Raw genomic sequence first — 18,708 nt, forward strand, 5'->3', positions numbered from 1 at the left:
ATCAGTTGTGAATATTAAACCTGTTTGTACTGTTACACGGAAAGCCAGACTTTACCTGGACTAATTGTCTGAAATGCTGGAAATTCAGTGCAATTGGGATTCCTTTTTTCCACTTCTTTTGTCTTACTAATGAAACCTGCAGCTAGTCAGTGGATTCAGGATTTTCTAAAGTCTGCAGAGCATTATGTTCTGCATGTTTTTCAGGTGGTTTATGGTACCTGATTTTGAATCTCTCTTGATTCTGAAGTTCTGTTTTTTCACAAAGGAAAGATAACTGAATTCAGATCTGCAGAATAAATTTTTTAGCTACTAAAGGCTGACCTTAGAAATGAAATATATTTTTTTTCCTCCCCCATGTTGAGCACTCTTAAGAGCATGTAATAACAGAAATAAGAAGTAAGGTTCAGCTATGAAATAGAGCAGCATAATGAGGCAGGCTAATACTGAATCACAGACTCTTGGAATGCAGATAAATGGTTGTCCGTAGTAGGGAGGTAAATCTCTTTCTGCAAATACTGCTTTCCGTTGATAAGTGATCATTTGGCAGAATGTTGGACTGCATGAGCTCGGCGTGCAGTGCTGTGACTTGGGTGTTTTGTCCCTGGATAGAGTTTGAGTGAATTGTAGTAGAACAACTCTTATTTTCTGCACTTTATGCCATGTTAATTCATCCTCATGTTGGGGCATGTTTAAAGGGGACGTTGGTAGCGTAAATTTAGTAAAAGTTCTGCTTTACTCCTGTTGTTAGCTAATACATACTTCAGGCAGTAAAATCTTGTATGCTCTTTGCATCTTTACACAGACATAACTTCAGTATTCCTGTCCAGTTTACCTCTCCAGAAACTTTCTTGAAACTGAAAGTCCCTGATTACGGGTGTATTTTATTGCCAACTGTTTCAGTTGCTTACCTTTCAAAGAAAGAGATTTGCCTTCCTTCCCTTGCAGTGGCGGGATGGCCTTTGAAAGGGTTTATTTTATTAGGAACACACTAGGTGGTTCAGTGAGGTGATTTCTGGTGACCTGCTTTGTTCAGGATTACCAGTATGCTTTCTGCTAGAACCAGTCTTCTGTGTTGCTGCCAGATGGTTTTGAGTGACGCTCAGGGAGCAGAAAAGCAGGTTTTGAGCAAATGCCTTCACAGCATTGCCCAAGTATGAGTTCAGGTAAAAGAAGATTTGTTTATATAGGCCCTTTGCAACCAGCTGTCAATATGGGCTCCTTTACTGTCTGTCGTTACATTGAGGGATCTCCTGTGTCAAAATTTATCTTTCCCTGAGCTGACATATAATACCTCTGTGGGCTAGTTACTCCTTGCACAGTTGATATGTTCTTCGTCCTCCTCAGTTGGCAGTTTAAGTGGATATAATCCATTCAGCAGATTTCCTGGAACTTCTCTTAACATAACTATGCAACACAACTCTCTTACTCCTTTAAAACTCTAGGTTCCTCTTTGACGTCCTGTACTTGGGCAAATACCATGCTATTCCAAAAGCAGGAGTAGTTTGAAAGATCTTTCTTGTCCCTTTACCTGCCTGCCTTAACTAAGAGATGTAGGAACTTAATTTCTGCATGGATACTTGAGTACAGCTGGATCTATCTGGTTGTTTTTGTCTTTAGGTTTTTGACATAATCAGTGCTCCCTAAAGAAGCCCTTTGTTTTTCAAAAGAAAGGGAAGTGGGATTTCCCCTCGGTTGTTCTTGAGATCATAGTAATGTGACACACAAAAACGTGAAATATTGTATTCTTTCTTTGTTTTCCTGTCAGGTCCTACAGGTATTTGGCCTCATACAGTCCTCAGTTTGGTACTTGAAAGATGATACCATAACTAACTCTATGGCAGCCTGTATTGCCAAATTTTAGCCAAACTTGCTGTCATACTGTTCTGAGGGACAGTTGTTTGGGATTCAGCTTTGTGTTGAGAAGAACACCTATAAAGCAAATGGTGCTATGCACAGCTATTTGACATTGTATAGTGAGTTGTACTAATTGCTCTGGGCCTGGATCTCTCTCATTTTGTTCCTGTAAAACAGTTGTGCACACCTGTAGATAAAATAATAAACTCTGATAGTGAGTTTTCAGTTGTAAATGTGTAGCTCTGATTTGAGCAGTCATTTGAAACAATACCTGTGCAATGTATTTCTCAGAATAGCCAACTAAGAGCATCAGCAACTTCATGCGAACAGTGGGATTGTGTCTTGGAACTTTCCTAAATTGGAACCATAGTATTAGTGGTGGTCTGCTGTTTGGCTTAGTTTCAGGCTGTTTTGAAATTACTGCCTTGTTTTGGTTTCGCATGCATTCTAACAACAAAAATGTTTTTGTTTTAGGGATTTATCAAAGATGTTCATGAGGACTCGCTCACAGTTGTATTTGAAAACAAGTAAGTATTTTATGAAATCATCATTTGAGTATTAGGTTGTTGTTTTGGTTTTGTGGTTTTGGTGTTGTTTTTTGTTTGGTTGCTTTGACATTAAAAGGAAGTAATTTCATTAGAAAGGTGTAGTCCTAGAAGTACAGGCTCACTATTCTGTTCACAATCTCCGTGAACTACTTTCTTGAGTCGCTGTATTAGAATTCAGCTCATCAGTTACACAGTCCTTTACATTTTCTTGGTATATTTAGTGATGCCCATAGATGTGACAGCCAAATTTAATTAAAATATTAATCAGTGGCAGAGGCCTGATACTCTTATACTAACGCAGAAAAAGATGGAAAATACCAAAGTACTTCTATGAAATAAACAATTTTCTATATGTCTAATCTGAGGAATGCTGATCAGTGTTCTCAACCAGAGAGAAACTGATAGAAGTATCCTGATGGTGATTGATTTTTCTTCTTAACTTTTCAGAAAATAAGTATACGAACATACCCAGTTTGAAGACTGTTATGGTTTAACCCCAGCCAAGAACTAAGCACCACACAGTCGCTTGCTCACTCCCCCTGGGTGGGATGGGGGAGAGAATCGGAAGGGTAAAAGTGAGAAAACTTATGGGTTGAGATAAAGACAATTTATTAGGGAAAGCAAAAGCCGTGCATGCAAGCAAAGCAAACCAAGGAATTCATTCACTCCTTCCCATCAGCAGGCAGGTGTTCAGCCATCTCCAGGAAAGCAGGGCTCCATCACACATAATGGTTACTTGGGAACACAAACGCCATCACTCTGAACGTCCCCCCCTTCCTTCTTCTTCCCTCAGCTTTATATGCTGAGCATGACGTCATACGGTGTGGGATATGATCCCTTTGCTCAGTTGGGGTCAGCTGTCCCAGCTGTGTCCCCTCCCAACTCCCTGTGTACCCCCAGCCTACTTGCTGGTAGGGAGGTGTGAGAAGCAGAAAAGGCCTTGACTGTGCTCAGCAATGATTAAAACATCCCTGTATTATCACCACTGTTTTCAGCACAAATCCAAAACATAGCCCCATACTAGCTACTATGCAGAAAATTAACTCTATCCCAGCCAAAACGAGCACAAAGACCCATTTTTTTTTTTAGTGGAAAAGAATGCAAATCTGTAAGTCAATCTGGAGAAAGAATTATCCATGAGGCCCTCTTCATTTAACATATACACAGAGCAGTGCTACTAGGGACTTGTAGTGGCAAGTCGAAGATAATCCATGGGATGGTAAAGTACAAATGAATACCTGTTGTTCAGCGTTCAGACTGATAACACCATGGATTACCTGGGAGAATTCCAGGGCTAATTTAAGATATTCTGGGAGCTACATCCTCTTTTCCTGTTTCCCTTCCAGGTGCTAGGTGGAGATCCTAAAAAAGTGTCAGCTTTTGATGTGAAAATTGTTACTAAACTCTGCCAGCACCAACCTGTAGGTTAGTCTTCGAGCCTTTCTTCAAGAAAGATTGCTGGGTAATAAGGATAATACTAGGGAGCGTGTGAGTGTGTGTTTATAAACAGTAATTTATAATCTTGAATATATAATCCTAGGGTGTGTATGTGTATACATGTATGTATGTATACATATATACATGTGTATTATAATAAATCCTAGGGAGGGGGAAAGAAGTACTCCTAGGGTTTACCCTGCAAAGTCCAGTCTTTGTTTCTTTCTAACCTGTGTTTTCTAGCCCTTCTTTTATGAGAAGTAGTAAGAAGATGAGGTGGCAACGATAATTTGTACTAACACTTACTGAGGTGGTTATGGAAGTTGTTACTGTCTCCTAGGTTTTCATACCCCCACCCCAAAACCCAACAAACAGAAAAAACGAATTGGGTCCTTCATCCTATCCATGGTCTGAGGAGATGTGACAAATCTTCAGTTTCATATTCAACATCCATATTACTTTTCTTTAAGGTAGGAGGCTCTTGCCTTCAAAGCGTATACATTCACATCAGAAACCAAGGAAGCTAAAGGAAGTGCCTGTGACTCACAGCAGGGGTCTAATTGCTGACAAATACATTTCTGGTGTTCAGTATCCATGTCATTCATGTGTTTTACAGAAAGTCTGGCAGCAGCAGCCATGTTCCAAAAAGGATGGGCTGCAACATATGTCAAGTGTTTTGTTGACCAAAAATAGCTCTTACCAGGAAGTGCGTATACAGTTCTAGTCAAATTGTTCTGTGATGTAAATCTGATAAATTATTACCCTTTTTACTGAGTTAAATTCATAAAGGCTTTAGTAGAAGCCAAGTTGGCAAGAGTGTCCTGTCCTGAATGTTGTGGTAGTGATCAGGACTAATGAAGTAAACACATCTACTCCGCTAAAGGCAGTCTAAGTTGTCAGTTTGCATTTTCTGCTATTGTTAACCAGTCTTTATCTACAGCTATTGTAAGGTTCCCAAAGTTGGTGTACTAGCACAGACTGTTAATGATGATTTTGTGGCCACAGGAATAATTAATCTCTGGACAGATATCCTTGATTCTTTTAAGAGACATTTTTTTGGAGGTAAGGAGGTGGAGAATGAATACAGAAGCTTCAGGAACAGGAAACTTCTATTGTTGTGTAAGACAGAAAATTGGATCTTGAGGTCAATTTCATATATGGAATATATATTTCATATATGGAATTTGAAGCAGCCATATTGAAAGAAAGACTATTCTGTTGTAAGAAGGAAGCACCTCCCTTTTTTGGAATTTGTGCCGGATATTTGGGATAGTCCTTCTGACTATTAGGCATCGGTTCTCTCAGATCCTCTTAGTAGGTAATTTGTAGCCAGTCACAAGTCATTTCTTAAAACATCTTGTTTTGCATTTCACCAGTGAGATGCTCCAATTTTGGACCTTTTGCCATCAAAACTTTGACTCCTCATATTCTGAGAACTGAGCCATCTGTGCACTTTTCCACTGTTCTATTAAAAAATACCAAAACATCTTGCAGCTGATAGGGGTAAGTTATTATTGGCCCATCTGCTTCTAGTGGATGGAGTTCCTTTAGATGATTAGAGATGGAACCAAAATTAGCCTACTGCAACTTCAAGCGGATTTTATTGAAGGTACAAGGTCTCTTCAATCATAGCATCTCATAATGGCAGTTTATAACTTTCTGTAAGCTCCCATTTGCTAGATTCTTTAACTACAAGGCACAGTTGAAATTCTCAAGAGAACTTTAAGCAGCTCATTTGAGTTTGCAATATTTTTGATCCTGTTGTTCAGTTATGATTATTATGCTCATACTGTTTCTAATCTGAGTTTTATATGCCCTATAATTTAGGGAATGCATTTTGTCCTCACATCTTACTATTTGCTTTTGCATCTGTGAGAGTAATAACTTCACAAAGGCGGGGAGGGGAAGGAAAAACCCAAACCCCGAGTTCGGTGACCATTATAGTTGCAACAAGGACAATTGAATTGCAAGTGATTTTTTGCCAGCCCCCTTCACCATTTCTCAGAAATAGAATGAGATTTAAATAACATTTTATGGCCAAAATACCTTCCAACTTCAACAAAAGCTATCCCTAATCTTCATGGCTTTTTCTTGTTTTTCAAAGTTCCACTGTAGTTAAAAGAAAAATAAAGTGTATAATAATCCTAGAGGAAAAACTATATGGATACCTCACATCTTTATCAAGTGAGGTACTTGAGCGAAGCTGTCTTTTCAGAGAAAACATATGAATTTATTAATCTTGTAGAAAGTTGCAGAAGGGCCCTTTGCTCTTAATGCTGAGATTTGTTCCAGTAACTTAGGCTGTTCTGTCTGCATGTGTTAGAAGTAAGCAAAACAAATTACTTGCAGTAATCCTTACTGTGAGAAGTTGGTTCTGGATCCTGTCTGTACCTGATGCGAACTTTGATTAAGATGATCATAAATGATGGTCATTGGAATGCTTTGACAGATACCATCAAAGTTCCTCAAATGTTCTAAGTTAATAAGTTTCTTTGGGGGGTGTTTTCCCCTAATTTTATTTCAACCTGTGTAGAGTCTTCAATTGGGTTTCTGACTAAAAGGGTGAGGAACAGCTGATGGTATTCTGTGACATTCACAGAGTAAAAGGAAAAGGAATTTCAGGAGAACACAGAGGATGTGAGTAGCTCCAGTAGTCTTCATAAAATGCACCTAAAACATACATTTCTACAAGTAAAATGCTTTGTAGAGCCAGCTACGGTAAAATAAATAGCCTTTCTATACAAGGAAGTAAAATTTTAATTTTATATGCCTAGTAGTAATTGATATGATAAGCAGATATAAAGGTATGTTTTGAACTGAATCTGTTTGCCAGACACTTACTGGGGAGTGTTAACAAGTGTGTAAGTAGAAATGTAAAGTTTTGTCAATGATCAGTCAGATTTTTCTGGAATACTTAAAACATTGATGGTAAGCAGTTGAAATGTTAAGTATGAGGTATTCATCCATTTAAAAAATGGATTAACCCCATGGTGGACTGCAAAGATAAGCTTGTATCTGTATAAAGGCTTTATGACTTGAACAGTAGAAATATAAGTACCTGATCTAATAATCCTTTCACTGGGGTTTTATGAAAGCTATTTAGTGAACCTAGTCAAGTTAAGTTTTTAAGTTTATTTTAAAATTGTTTTGTCATTAATCTCTTCCCAGATACTATTTTTGTCTTGACAAAAAAGGGTTATTTTGTTCCTTTGCTTATAAGATTTGCTTTCTAGAATGAAGAAACAGACTTGATTATATGGAAAGATTGAGTTTTAACTAAACTCAGAGTTCTAAAAATAAAACTAAGGAAACAACAGGAAAATTTTAGAAATAATGTGCAATGTCTCTTCAACTTCCAGTTGGCAACCAGAGCGCCAGGTACCCTTTAATGAAGTCAGATTACCACCACCCCCTGATATCAAGAAAGAAATTGGTGAAGGAGATGAAGTGGAGGTGAGTTTATCCTAATGAACTGTCCTGATGCATAACTGATTGTCCATTCAAGGCGGTGATGATGATTGTAAGTACATTAGCACAGTGAAGACTTGAAGTGGAGCATGTCTCTAGTAATGGATTTCAGTGAAACGATGACGTTTCGGTTTTTTCATAGAATTACCAATGGAACTTTCTCAGAATCTAAAACTTAAAATTGCTGAGAATGTATCAGAATTAAAACCAAGACTAGGTAATTTCCATTTTTGATCTGGAATGTAGCTGTTGGAAATGTTTTGATGTGAAGGTGTAATAGAGCTCTTCCAATAACAAGAGTTTTAATCCAGATAAAATATCTGGTACAATCCCGTAGGAAATTGTGTGAATGATACTGTTTTACAGAGAAACAGTGTTAATTAGAAATAATGTATTAAACGAGGAAACTAAAAGGTACATGTTCTGTTCCCAGCTCATCATGGTATCTTTAGTAATTTAGTAAATTAGTTTAACTTCTGCTTTTCACTTTACTTGTCCTTAAAATCAAAGTAATGAGTTTCTTTAGGATACCATTATAGTTTTGTGCTAGTAATCTAAGAAACAATGTACTATAGGTGCTGGGTTTTTCTGTTATTTTCTTTGAAATACATGCTATTTGTTGGCTTCGTTAGAAGTTAAATGTAAAGGATTATTTTCTATCTCCTTGCTATTGTGAAATTTGTTTAGTCTAGCATGCAAATGACTTTGGCCTGTCAGAAGTGTATAAGGAGTAAATGAAACTTACAGAAGATGAGGAAGATGAAAGTTTCAGAAGTATCTGTTCTATATCTGATCTTGTGTTAACTTGGTAGTGTTTGTTAAATATGGAATATGTAGTCATATGATGACTTGGTTCATTTCAGTAGTCCTAGGTATATCAAGTAAGCCAAGGACAAAACAAAAAAATCTTAATTGTGGAGTTACTTCTATGTGTGAACTTTCAGTGTGAAGACAGTGTTTGAATTTAGTGAGGAATTGCCCCTGAATAAGCATTGAGCCAAGGTTTTATCTTCCTTTAGAAATTTCTGTTGAATTGTCAATATGCAAAGGAAATCCGTTCACAATCCTTGTGGTGCAAAATAATAAAAATTTGTGCAAGAAACACGTGCTTGGATAATTTATACAAAAATTACTTTTGTGTAGCATACTGTTGCATTTTAATGAAAATTAGAAAGGTTGGGACGTTCTTTCTTCATTATATGTGCAGGAAAGTGAATTATGTCTGAATGTGCTCTCAGTGTTTCTTACTACTTTCATTTTCAGGTTTATTCTAGAGCAAATGACCAAGAACCTTGTGGCTGGTGGCTGGCAAAAGTTCGAATGATGAAAGGAGAGGTAAATTATTTTAAAACCTACTGATTTCATGCTGTTATGTTAAATACAGTGAATATAAAAGGTCTTTGTGATGGAAAAACTATGAAAAAAGTACTACCAATACAAAAACATGACAAAACAGAGTAATAAGTTGAAATCACTTTGGAATGACCCATGCTGCATTACACAACTGAGGGTTGTGTTTTTATAGCTGAGCAAGTCACTTCCATTATTAGTAGTTTAATTGCTTGGAGGACTGTGTGCATGCATAAGAACAGGACTTCTAACAAACGTACTTTGTGAATTGAAGTTGGTGCTAAAAATTAAGTAAAGCGGTACACTTCACCTGTGGTTAAAGTCAGTGTTTAAACTCCATAAATTAAGCGTGCTGTAGCTATCAGTGTGTGTTGCTGTGGGTTCTTCTTTGTGTATGTATTTCTGCTGAGTGTAGTGGAAAGACACTGCTTTAGTTACTTTGCTTTTACATATGTCAAGTTTGTATTTTACCGTTGACTCTTAGAGTTGCACCTGCAAAGTAACTTGTACATTCAGACACTTAAGTGTATAGAGCTATGGCAGTGTCTGGTACAGTCTTATTAACGCTTTTTCGAAATGACAGCAAGAGAATTTAACTTCATAGTAGGAAGGGTCCTGTGTTTTGATGCTTCTACTGTATTAGATTCCTAAAATCAAAGGAAACGGCGTTGAAGAAAAAAAAAAAGTCCAATTTCTGATATTCTTTAAAAGCTGTCAACAAATACGAACTGCTATTGAGCTCTGTGAGGGCAAGGTGGTGGTAAACAGCTATCAGAGGAAGATTCTGTGTCTTGATGCTTGTAGATGATCAGCTTGTTAAGAAAACAAGAGAAAAGGAGAGAACTGATTTAAATGATAGAATTCGTCATTTGGGGCTAATCTGTTTCTCTTATGTTTCACAGAAATTTGGAATTTTACTGTCAGTTACCTTGCTATGCTGCTTATTTCAAAAAAAAGTAGTAAAAGAAAAATTTTTAATTCTGAATTTAAATGCCGTTTTATCCAACTCTTAATTTTCTAGTATTTTTGACAGAAAAAAAAAAAAGATTTTTCATCCTTAGATGGCTTTTTTATGTTATTTTGTGGAATTGTTTCCCCCCAAAACCCTCACAGGTCAATTTTGACTTCTTTGTGTACTTTAACATGGTTTTGTATTCAAATTTTTTTTTCCTCAAAGTAAATGTGAAATTCACAAACAACCCATATATGTAATGATAGTTAGCTTTGTGATTGTTCTGATAAACAGAACTATCTTTAACTAGTGGGGTTAATTTTTTAAAGCATAGGGTGGTAGTTCTCTTAAATGTAGTGGTCTGTTTAGTATTTATTTTTCATTATTATTACTTAACTTGTTTTGTGATATGTTTCAAAGCAGCTTTATGTGATTAGGATGATACCTAAGCTAAACTTAAAACTTGAAATTGGAAAATAGTGTGTGGAAAAGTATGTCACAACCTTAGCGATTTACTTTTTCCTGATACTTGAGTAAATTGTGTGTGTGTTGACAAAAACGGATACCAGTTTTGAGGGAGGAAGAGGAGAAGGTACTGCTGCACTCCTGAATTGTGCACAGGTGGAAGGGAGGATAGGGGAAGGCTGCATCCCTAACACAAAGCCAGGCTTCGAGGAAACTGCACACAAGCTTCTTCATACTTGGATGTGTTAGGTGGAAGTGTAGGAGTAGCTGTTAAATCTTCTCAGTTCTCTTGCCTTCCTAAATTTGGGATGGTGTGTATCAAAAGGATTGAATTTTTATTTTCCTTTTGATCTTACATGATTCACAGGTAGTTTGCCCATTGAATCGGTGGATTTGCCTTGGTTTTTTTTTTTAACCTGTTGCAGAGCAGGTATTTCAGTGATGAATGAGTTATGTTTGCTTCTCTCTTAGGTTTTTTTTTTTTTTAGAATTAGATCTCCAGTAAACAATTTGAATTTTGGAACTTGAACCGGACTAAAGTAGGTATTTAAAGAGGGATGAACGTGAGAAAAATCAAAGATGCTTTTGTGGGGGACTGAAATTAGGCTGATATGGTGCCCTGACTTCACTGAGGTATCAGATGGGTACTGAAGTATGTCCAGGCTCATTTGTGTAGAATTGTAGCGTTATATCAACTCAGATTTATGTTTTAGACTGTATATTCATATTTTGTACTTTCTTGGTGATGCTGGTAATGTTACTATGTCTTTGTTGTTCCTTACTGAAGTTACCATTTAAAAAAAAAAAAAATTCTTCCATAGTTTTATGTCATTGAATATGCTGCTTGTGATGCCACTTACAATGAAATTGTCACTTATGAACGACTCCGACCTGTGAATCAAAATAAAACTGTCAAAAAGAACACCTTTTTCAAGTGCACAGTGGATGTTCCTGAAGATCTGAGAGATGCGTGAGTAGCTCTGCACACTTTAATAAGGCATTTACTGTATTTGAGGGGGGAAAAAACCCCACTTGGCTTATATTGTAGAGGCAAACTTACAGGTCCATGAAAAACCTTACGGGTGGAGATGGCTGCAGTAGCTGGTTTAGAAACTACTGACGGGGATCCCTGCTGAGCTTTTGGGGTGGGGACAAAAAGCAAGTTCTGAGATGGGAGCTTCAGCTCTTGCTTTAGTCTTGTACAGGTGATGTGCTCAGAGTGGGCCTCTGGTACTGAGACTTGCCAAATAACCATGATGGCATACAGTCCACAGAGAAATAAGCTCTGGAACCATGTTAAGGAGAACGGGAATTTTCCAGTTTCTGAGCAGTCTTTGCCATAAACTACTCTGAAACGTTCTTGGTTCTGATTATGATATTGCATGTTCTGTTTTCATGCAGCTTGTTGAAATAACAATTGTTTTGTCTCCTTAGGTGTGCTAATGAAAATGCACATAAAGATTTCAAGAAAGCTGTGGGAGCATGTCGAATTTTTTATCATGCTGAATCTGCTCAACTAATAATACTGGTAAGTAATTATTTCTATGTAAATGTTGCATGAATTTTCAGTATATTATTTATTGGAAGTATATAGTCAGCTGTATATTTGTATGGAAGATGGTTTAACTTGTCGAGCTGTGTAAATTGAGAAAGATTTAATATAAGTACATGTGTTTAAATTTAATCTTTGGGGGTAGGTTTTTGGAGGGGCTACAAGTACTGCACTGCATACAGCCTAAATTTAGGAGCAGCTTTCAATCTCATTGCTTTTAGGATTTTTGTCATCCACAACTGAGTGCAGTTTCACTGATTTGTGCAGATGGCTCAAAGCTAACTCTAGCTTACTCTGCTCTGGAGCAGTAGGTTTTCCTCCCGTACTCTGACACTGTGCACCTTGACCTACAGCTGGGTTTCCACATGAAGAACTGCACCAGTTTAGCATAGCCATTAAGGAATTGTTCACTGAGATTCTTCCGTGACGGTTTCCTCTTATTGCATAGACTTTTCCCAGTATTAGTTTCTCTTCACAGTTCTGTTTACTTAATATTATCCACTTGAACCTCGCTCTCCAGAATTGTGTTTTTCTTGCTTATTTCCTTAGCTCTGCCATTCAGACAGTGAGTGACAAGTATGTTTATGGTAGAATGATATTTAGTTTCTTTGTCTGGGGAACATCAAGAGGAAAAAGCTACTGTGTATATCCAGCAGCAAAATCTTTAGCGTAAAATATGCCGTGAGTGAGAACAGAAAATTTTGGTTTGCAGAGGTGGTGCTGAATTTTTCATGCTTTGTTTTGAGGAATAATGTCCATGTAAGTACTAGAAATTTAGATCATGTTTATGATTTAGTTTAAATAGATTCCTGATTTATCCTTTAAATGTGGATTTGCTTAAAAAAATGAAACTTCATGTTCTTTTTCTTCTATAGTCTGCCAGCGAAGCAACAGTGAAGAGAGTGAATATACTGAGTGACATGCATTTGCGCAGCATTCGTACCAAACTTATGCTTATGTCAAGAAACGAAGAAGCTACAAAACACTTAGAAGTAAGCCATAGCTTGTAATTCTTGTTGCTTGAAACTGAGCACATAAGTGTACATTACGTTGAATGCATGTGGATGAGTCTTACTTTGTTTTTCCTTCAGTGCACAAAACAGCTTGCTGCAGCATTTCATGAGGAATTTGTAGTCAGAGAAGATCTAATGGGACTTGCTATAGGAACACATGGCAGTAACATACAACAAGCCAGAAAGGTTCCAGGAGTTACTGCCATTGAACTTGAGGAGGATACTGGTACTTTCAGAATCTATGGAGAGGTAAGGGGGAAACTTTGTATGAATCTGATGAGCATTTCACTCTATATCTGCTTTTAGAGTGGTGAGAGCTGTACATAGAATTAAGAACTGGAAATAGCTGAGTAGTCGTTCGAGTGTCTATATGCATGTTCACGCTACGGCAGTTTGTACTACATGTATTTGACTTCATTGCAGTGGTGACTTCCATAAGATGTGTTCTGTCCTAATCAGTCCATGTGCTGAGGCACAAATTCTATAACTGCACCATACATGTCGGTCAACCTGAGAGAACTATCATTTGCTGCTATTTTACTTGATCGTAAATTTATTTTTTTCCTTCAGACTGCATATGCTGTTCTTGTTGGTTCTCCCCGTCCCCAGTTTCTAGTTCATGTGTGTTTTGCTGTGTGGCGTCTGCTCCTCTGACATAGCCAAATGTGCTAAAGCATATATATGCTGCTTCTAACCCTTTTATTTTGGCAAATTAATGCTGGCTTTGGCAAAATAATGCTTGCTCCAAGTTAATTCCATTTGTGTGACTCTTTAACTGATGTGCTTTAAATCTCATAAGTGCCTTGAAATGTAGCTGGTCTTTGGAACAAAACAGTGATCCATTCAGGAGGCAGAAGAGTAATGACAGAGATGTCACTGTCACCAGGACCCTGTCAGAATATTTCTTGAGGGTTTTTATCCCATGTTACCAACTCCACAGGTGCCACTAACACCTGAGCCTGTGGTGTTAACGCTACTGTGTCAAGAATCTGTGGTCTTGAATTATGCTCCGTGCATGTCAGGAGTAGAACCTGGTGTGATCCAAGGGTCAGGTGAAGTTGATAGTGCTGAGGGGAGGCCAAACTTCTGTACTCTTCAGTATCTCTGAAGTTCTGTGTCCTTTTTTTTCAAATCTTAAACACTTCCAGGGTATCAGGGTGGCAACAGATCCTTCTTTCACCTAGTACTACCAGTACATCACATTTCACAGTTCATAAAGAAGAATCGACCAAGCTTAAACACAACAGAATGTCTCATTAGTTTTGATCTCTTTAACATGAATGATGTGATGCTGAAACTTGTGGAAAGGTTATGACTGTCACCAGCCTCTTACAGTAGTGCACAGCAATGATTATAAATACCAGATACACCCTAAATAAAAATGCCTTTAGACACATCCAGCATTGTCCTTCCTAGAAGTGATAGCTGCTTCTAAAAAAGGCAGGCAACCTAAATATGCCACGTGATGAGGGCTTCAGCATCTGGGTATACTTGTCTACTCTTTTTGCCTCTTTTCAGCTGAAGTTGGCAAGCAGCCAGGCCCTAATGGCCGAATGTGTGGGCAGACAGTTTTAGGCTGTGAGATGTGTGGGAGTAGTGACCTAGTGTCCTTGACATTGTAGTTGGGGTCTGAGGGTCTCCCGTAGCTAACGTTTTGCATACAAAAAAAAGTTTAGTGTTGCTCAGGGCCAGAATCTTTGAGGAAGGAACAGAAGATAAATTTTAAAGAATATTGGAAAGCTGTATGATTAGAAGGAAGCTAAACTGTAAGGGATGCTGTTCATGCTTTTCCCTTGTCTGGTCAAAACCACCTTGATTCAAAGATCCTTCCCCTTCTGCCTCAACTGCTGCTTGTGATACCTGTTATGGAGACCACAGTACTGTGAACTTCAGAGTTTGGACAGTGAGTGGTTATCGTTACCTTTGAAATCTTGTGCTTCCCCAGGAGGGAGAGCCTTATAAGAAACAGAAAAGCTTCTTTTGGACCTTCATTATTGACAAAATTGAATTGCATTTGATTCTTGTGCAATTCTTAACACGTGAGCTTCTTCCCTCTTACACCATTTTTTAAGATACTTAACTGTATGATAACCATTCCTTTGGATAGAATGGTAGCAAGATCCTATATATCCTGGCTTTTTCAGGAGACTGTTACTTCTAGTTTTCCCTTTGGAATAAACAAGAAAACTCATTTTCCCTTTGGAGCTTTCATGAGCTCAGTTCCATTTAAACTAGGAGACTAATATTTCTTTTATTTTATTTCTTGAAAAAAGACTTGTGTCACAATGGAAAAAGCATTGTTCCCTGCCATGACTTAGGAGGGCTTCGTCTTTATCTGCATGGGATAAGGCTTTTCAAATGATTCCCAGAGGTAGTTTTGTTTTTTCCATTAGGGAAGGTCTAAAAGAGTTATCAGGACTTTGGAGAGACTTTCGAAACCTTGTCTCAGAAACTGGCGTGAGAGTCCTGAGACAGATCCACCATTTGTAACAGGGGTGAACTCCACCAGTGTGTAGCCACTAGATCTACGTTAGTGACTGTGTTAACATTTTCCCTAAAATCTGCAGCCATACAGTTTTTGTTTGAGACTCTCATTTCGAACTATCCTGCTGCAAAAGGTATAATGCTGAGTTCAGAAAAATACCCTGCATTTAATCTTTCTATTAAAGACTGTTCAGGTAACCTGGATGTGTCTTGATTGTATGGGCTACTACGTGAAGTAACCAAGCATGAATGGATGTGTAGACTGTCATTCAAAGTTAGAAAGGTAGTTACTAGTAACTGGAATTCTTTGAGGTCTTTAATCCATGTGCACTCGTTTTTAGAGAAAGAAATTATTTTTCTTTTCCTTTTCTGAATTACTGACTGCGAGGAACTGAGACTACATTGTCCAAATCAGCTTTATGTGCTATCTCATGTTGGGGTGTGAATGAGTCATACAGGCTGTACTTGCACAAAAATTCTGAGTGCTTGTGGCAATGCGTAGATATGCATTTGGGTGTACTGGAGAACTGCAGTTACTGGCAGTTGGTTATTTTCTCATCCTGACTCTGCTTCTGTGAAAGCAGTCACTTTGGTGAAAGAATTGATAAAACATACCTCTGAGGGAGGACACTGTGAACTTTTTAGTTAATTGTGTCCTATTTGTAGAGTTCATTGAAGATGAAAAATTGCTAATGTGTGTTGAAGTTTCTATCATTTTAGCAGTTGCTTTGAGTGTGCAGCATAGCCTCTGCTCCCTCCAACGACTTCCTGTTCATGTTTTCCACACTTTATTGCTTGTTTCATTATATTGAAATCCGGTTCGCCCATGTTTCTCTTGCTATCATTTTGACCTCTGCCAGAAGTAGAGGTTTATAAATTTTTCATTCTTCTAGAACTTCCCTAATTTGATTGAAAGATGCAGGAGCTGGTGGTACTATTATTTCATCTGTTGCCTAAAAAATGACAGATGAAAGGGCTGAGGCAGTAGCGTAAAATGGAAAGTGTGCTCAAAAGTAGTCATTACTGACTAGATGCAGATACTTGTTCCTTAATTCTACACTTTTGCTGTTGCTAATTTGAAGCTTTGTTTTTTGTTTCAGCGTTTGTATAATCTCAATTAACTGTCAATTAATTTCTGTCATTTAGTAATAAAGCTATAAGAGAGCATTTATAGGAGTTCTCCGCACTAACCAATGACAGTGTCCTATCTTGGAAAACATTGTAGATGAACTGTGGCTGGAAACCACCATTCTAGAAGGAGAGTGCCTTGGTTGTAATACCACTTACAATGTAGGGGTGATAGGATTAGGACAGATTCCTTAGTGCAGTACCCCATTTTAGTGATGACTGTAGAGTTCAGGTTGCACTAGTGTAATTTGCCTGCAGTTACAGGAGAGAGTTTGTCTGAAGGTGCTTGTTATTCAGGCTTCGTTTCCTGTCAAGCTTAAGACAGGAGAGAAACAGAAGTAGAAGAGTTTTTGTAGAGAAAACAGAAAACTTCCTACTTGTAGCCAGTTCTAAACAGGCTTGGTGTGCTGCTCCTACACCTTCCTGCAGTGCTGTTGCTCCTTTGAATCCCTAGTTTGCGTGACTGCTGTGGAGCATTGTGCTCTGAACGTAGCCTCCCAGCCTTTCTGCAGGGAGTCCCTTTCCTGAAGATACAAGTGGGTTGTGTGGTGGGCAAGCCTTGCGAGTGCGCACACACCTAGAGGAGTAGCTACTTTTGTCATTTTGGCAGCGGATTAATGTGTATTTGCAAAGAGTACTTGGTATTAAGACTTGCATGCAAAATGGATCTATCTGTTACAACAAAGGTTCTGTGGTGATTTTGTTGTTTTCTTTCTGTTCTCTTGAATACTGAGTAAGAGAACAGAAACTTCATAGAGGAGAGAACTTCCAACAGCTGTTTTATTTAGGCTGTTGTAAAAAATTAGTACACCTTTCTTACGGAAAAGGTTGTAAAGCCAGTCACTGCTTACAATGAGGCTGTAAAGCTCTGTGGAGAGATTGCCCTTCAACCTTGGAAATGTCTTTATCAGGTGACGTAACTTTTAGATACTGTCAAGAGATAAGCGAATCTAAAATTCATTTTCTCCTTCCCCATTTTTCCATATGTTGTCTGCTGGGAAATGTGATAGTGTATTACACATTAAAAATCATGCTAAAAATTGCAAAATCAAATTTATGTTGCTGACAGTATCAATGGTAGCATAGTTTCTGTGGAGAAAAACTGGATGCTTCCAAAGCAGTTTAGAGGAAAATGCAGAGGTTAAACTATAGTTTTGTGGCTTGCCCATCTAATTATAGCCATAAAACTACACATTCACTGTGAAGTCAGGTGAAATGAGGTATACGATCCAAAGTTTCTTTTAACGTAGTATTCTTGTAAGCTGAAGTTTCTATGAATGCTGGTCGGACCTCTCTTTTCAGTACAGAATCTTTGTGATAATTGTTAGATTGTTGTGGGGTTTTTTATAAATGGATTGTAGATTTGAAAATCGTGCCTTGATTTTGGAGAAAAAGAATATAATTAGCAATTAATGTCTACCAGAAACTGCTTCAAGATATATCTGTAAGATACTTTATGTCTGGGGTTTACTTGTGATAAGTTCCAAATAATATTTTAAAATGTCTTAAAATAGCATGGAAAAAGTTGTTTTATTCGTTACTGATGCTTTGCTTTGCTACTGAATTTTGTTTCTGGGCATTTTACTCAATTATTTCTTTAACATTTAGTTCAAAACTAGATTGATCTTGTCTCTATTCCTCTCTTTTTGAAAATAAGTTTGATATTTGGAAGACTTGCAACTGTTGCTACAAGGTTTTATTTTTAACATATTATATTCACAAATAAACTCCCTTTTTTTTTTAAATTCATTTCCAGACTGCTGATGCAGTAAAAAAGGCTAGAAGTTACTTGGAGTTCGTGGAGGATTTTATTCAAGTTCCCAGAAATCTTGTTGGTATGTAATACTGCTAAAACTTGGGGAAAGGGAGCCTAGTCAGCATGACTATGCAAAGAAGATTTAGATGCCAGTATGATATTTGATTTCTCCATTTAAGGTAGAAAGTGATTAATCTTTTGAAACTATATGCATCAGGGAATTATTAAGAAATTACATATATTACTGTTGAATAACACTTTGTCAGGATTTTAACACTTAAAATGGTTTGATCAGACTTGTAAAATCTAATTTAATGGGAATATTTGAAGTTCAGATTCTAGTAAAAAAATGATTTGCTATATTGACTACTTAGAAGTGCTGAAACTAAATTCCAAAATTTAATATGGAAGTACTACAGTTGAGTTGCAAGAATGACGCAATAGAATTCTCATGTTGTTGTTCCCTTCTGGGTTCAGATTTGGTAGAGGCGGTGGTTGGATGGTGTTGAGCTGCCGTATAAATCAGCAGTGCTTGTCAGTCTCATCCTCAGCCTAGAAATGGGCATTTTTCCATGTTTCAGTTTTATGAAGGTGTAGCTTCCCAAAACGGGTAAATGCATATTATGGTAGCTTCTGTCTCAAAAGGTACCTAAAGGTGGGGTTAATCTCTGTTGCCCTTCAAGAGGAAAACATGTCTTTCC

At 37.6% G+C, this 18,708-nt stretch overlaps 1 protein-coding gene across 1 annotated transcript in view; it reads left to right on the forward strand.

Moving 5' to 3' along the window:
* Positions 1–2,332: 2,332 nt before the first annotated feature.
* LOC104079638 (fragile X mental retardation syndrome-related protein 1) overlaps positions 2,333–18,708 on the forward strand; it is a gene marked incomplete at its 3' end in the record, with an annotated part of 20,450 nt that continues 4,074 nt past the window's right edge. Inside the window, exons 1-8 of the mRNA XM_009581728.1 lie at positions 2,333–2,381; positions 7,199–7,292; positions 8,571–8,642; positions 10,896–11,044; positions 11,509–11,602; positions 12,502–12,618; positions 12,718–12,888; positions 18,008–18,086. Of these exons, the coding sequence (XP_009580023.1) occupies positions 8,628–8,642; positions 10,896–11,044; positions 11,509–11,602; positions 12,502–12,618; positions 12,718–12,888; positions 18,008–18,086 (625 nt within the window). The remainder of the gene's footprint in view (positions 2,382–7,198; positions 7,293–8,570; positions 8,643–10,895; positions 11,045–11,508; positions 11,603–12,501; positions 12,619–12,717; positions 12,889–18,007; positions 18,087–18,708) is intronic.

This window comes from Fulmarus glacialis, unplaced genomic scaffold, assembly GCF_000690835.1.
Source record: "Fulmarus glacialis isolate BGI_N327 unplaced genomic scaffold, ASM69083v1 scaffold37687, whole genome shotgun sequence".
NCBI classification, from domain to species: domain Eukaryota; kingdom Metazoa; phylum Chordata; class Aves; order Procellariiformes; family Procellariidae; genus Fulmarus; species Fulmarus glacialis.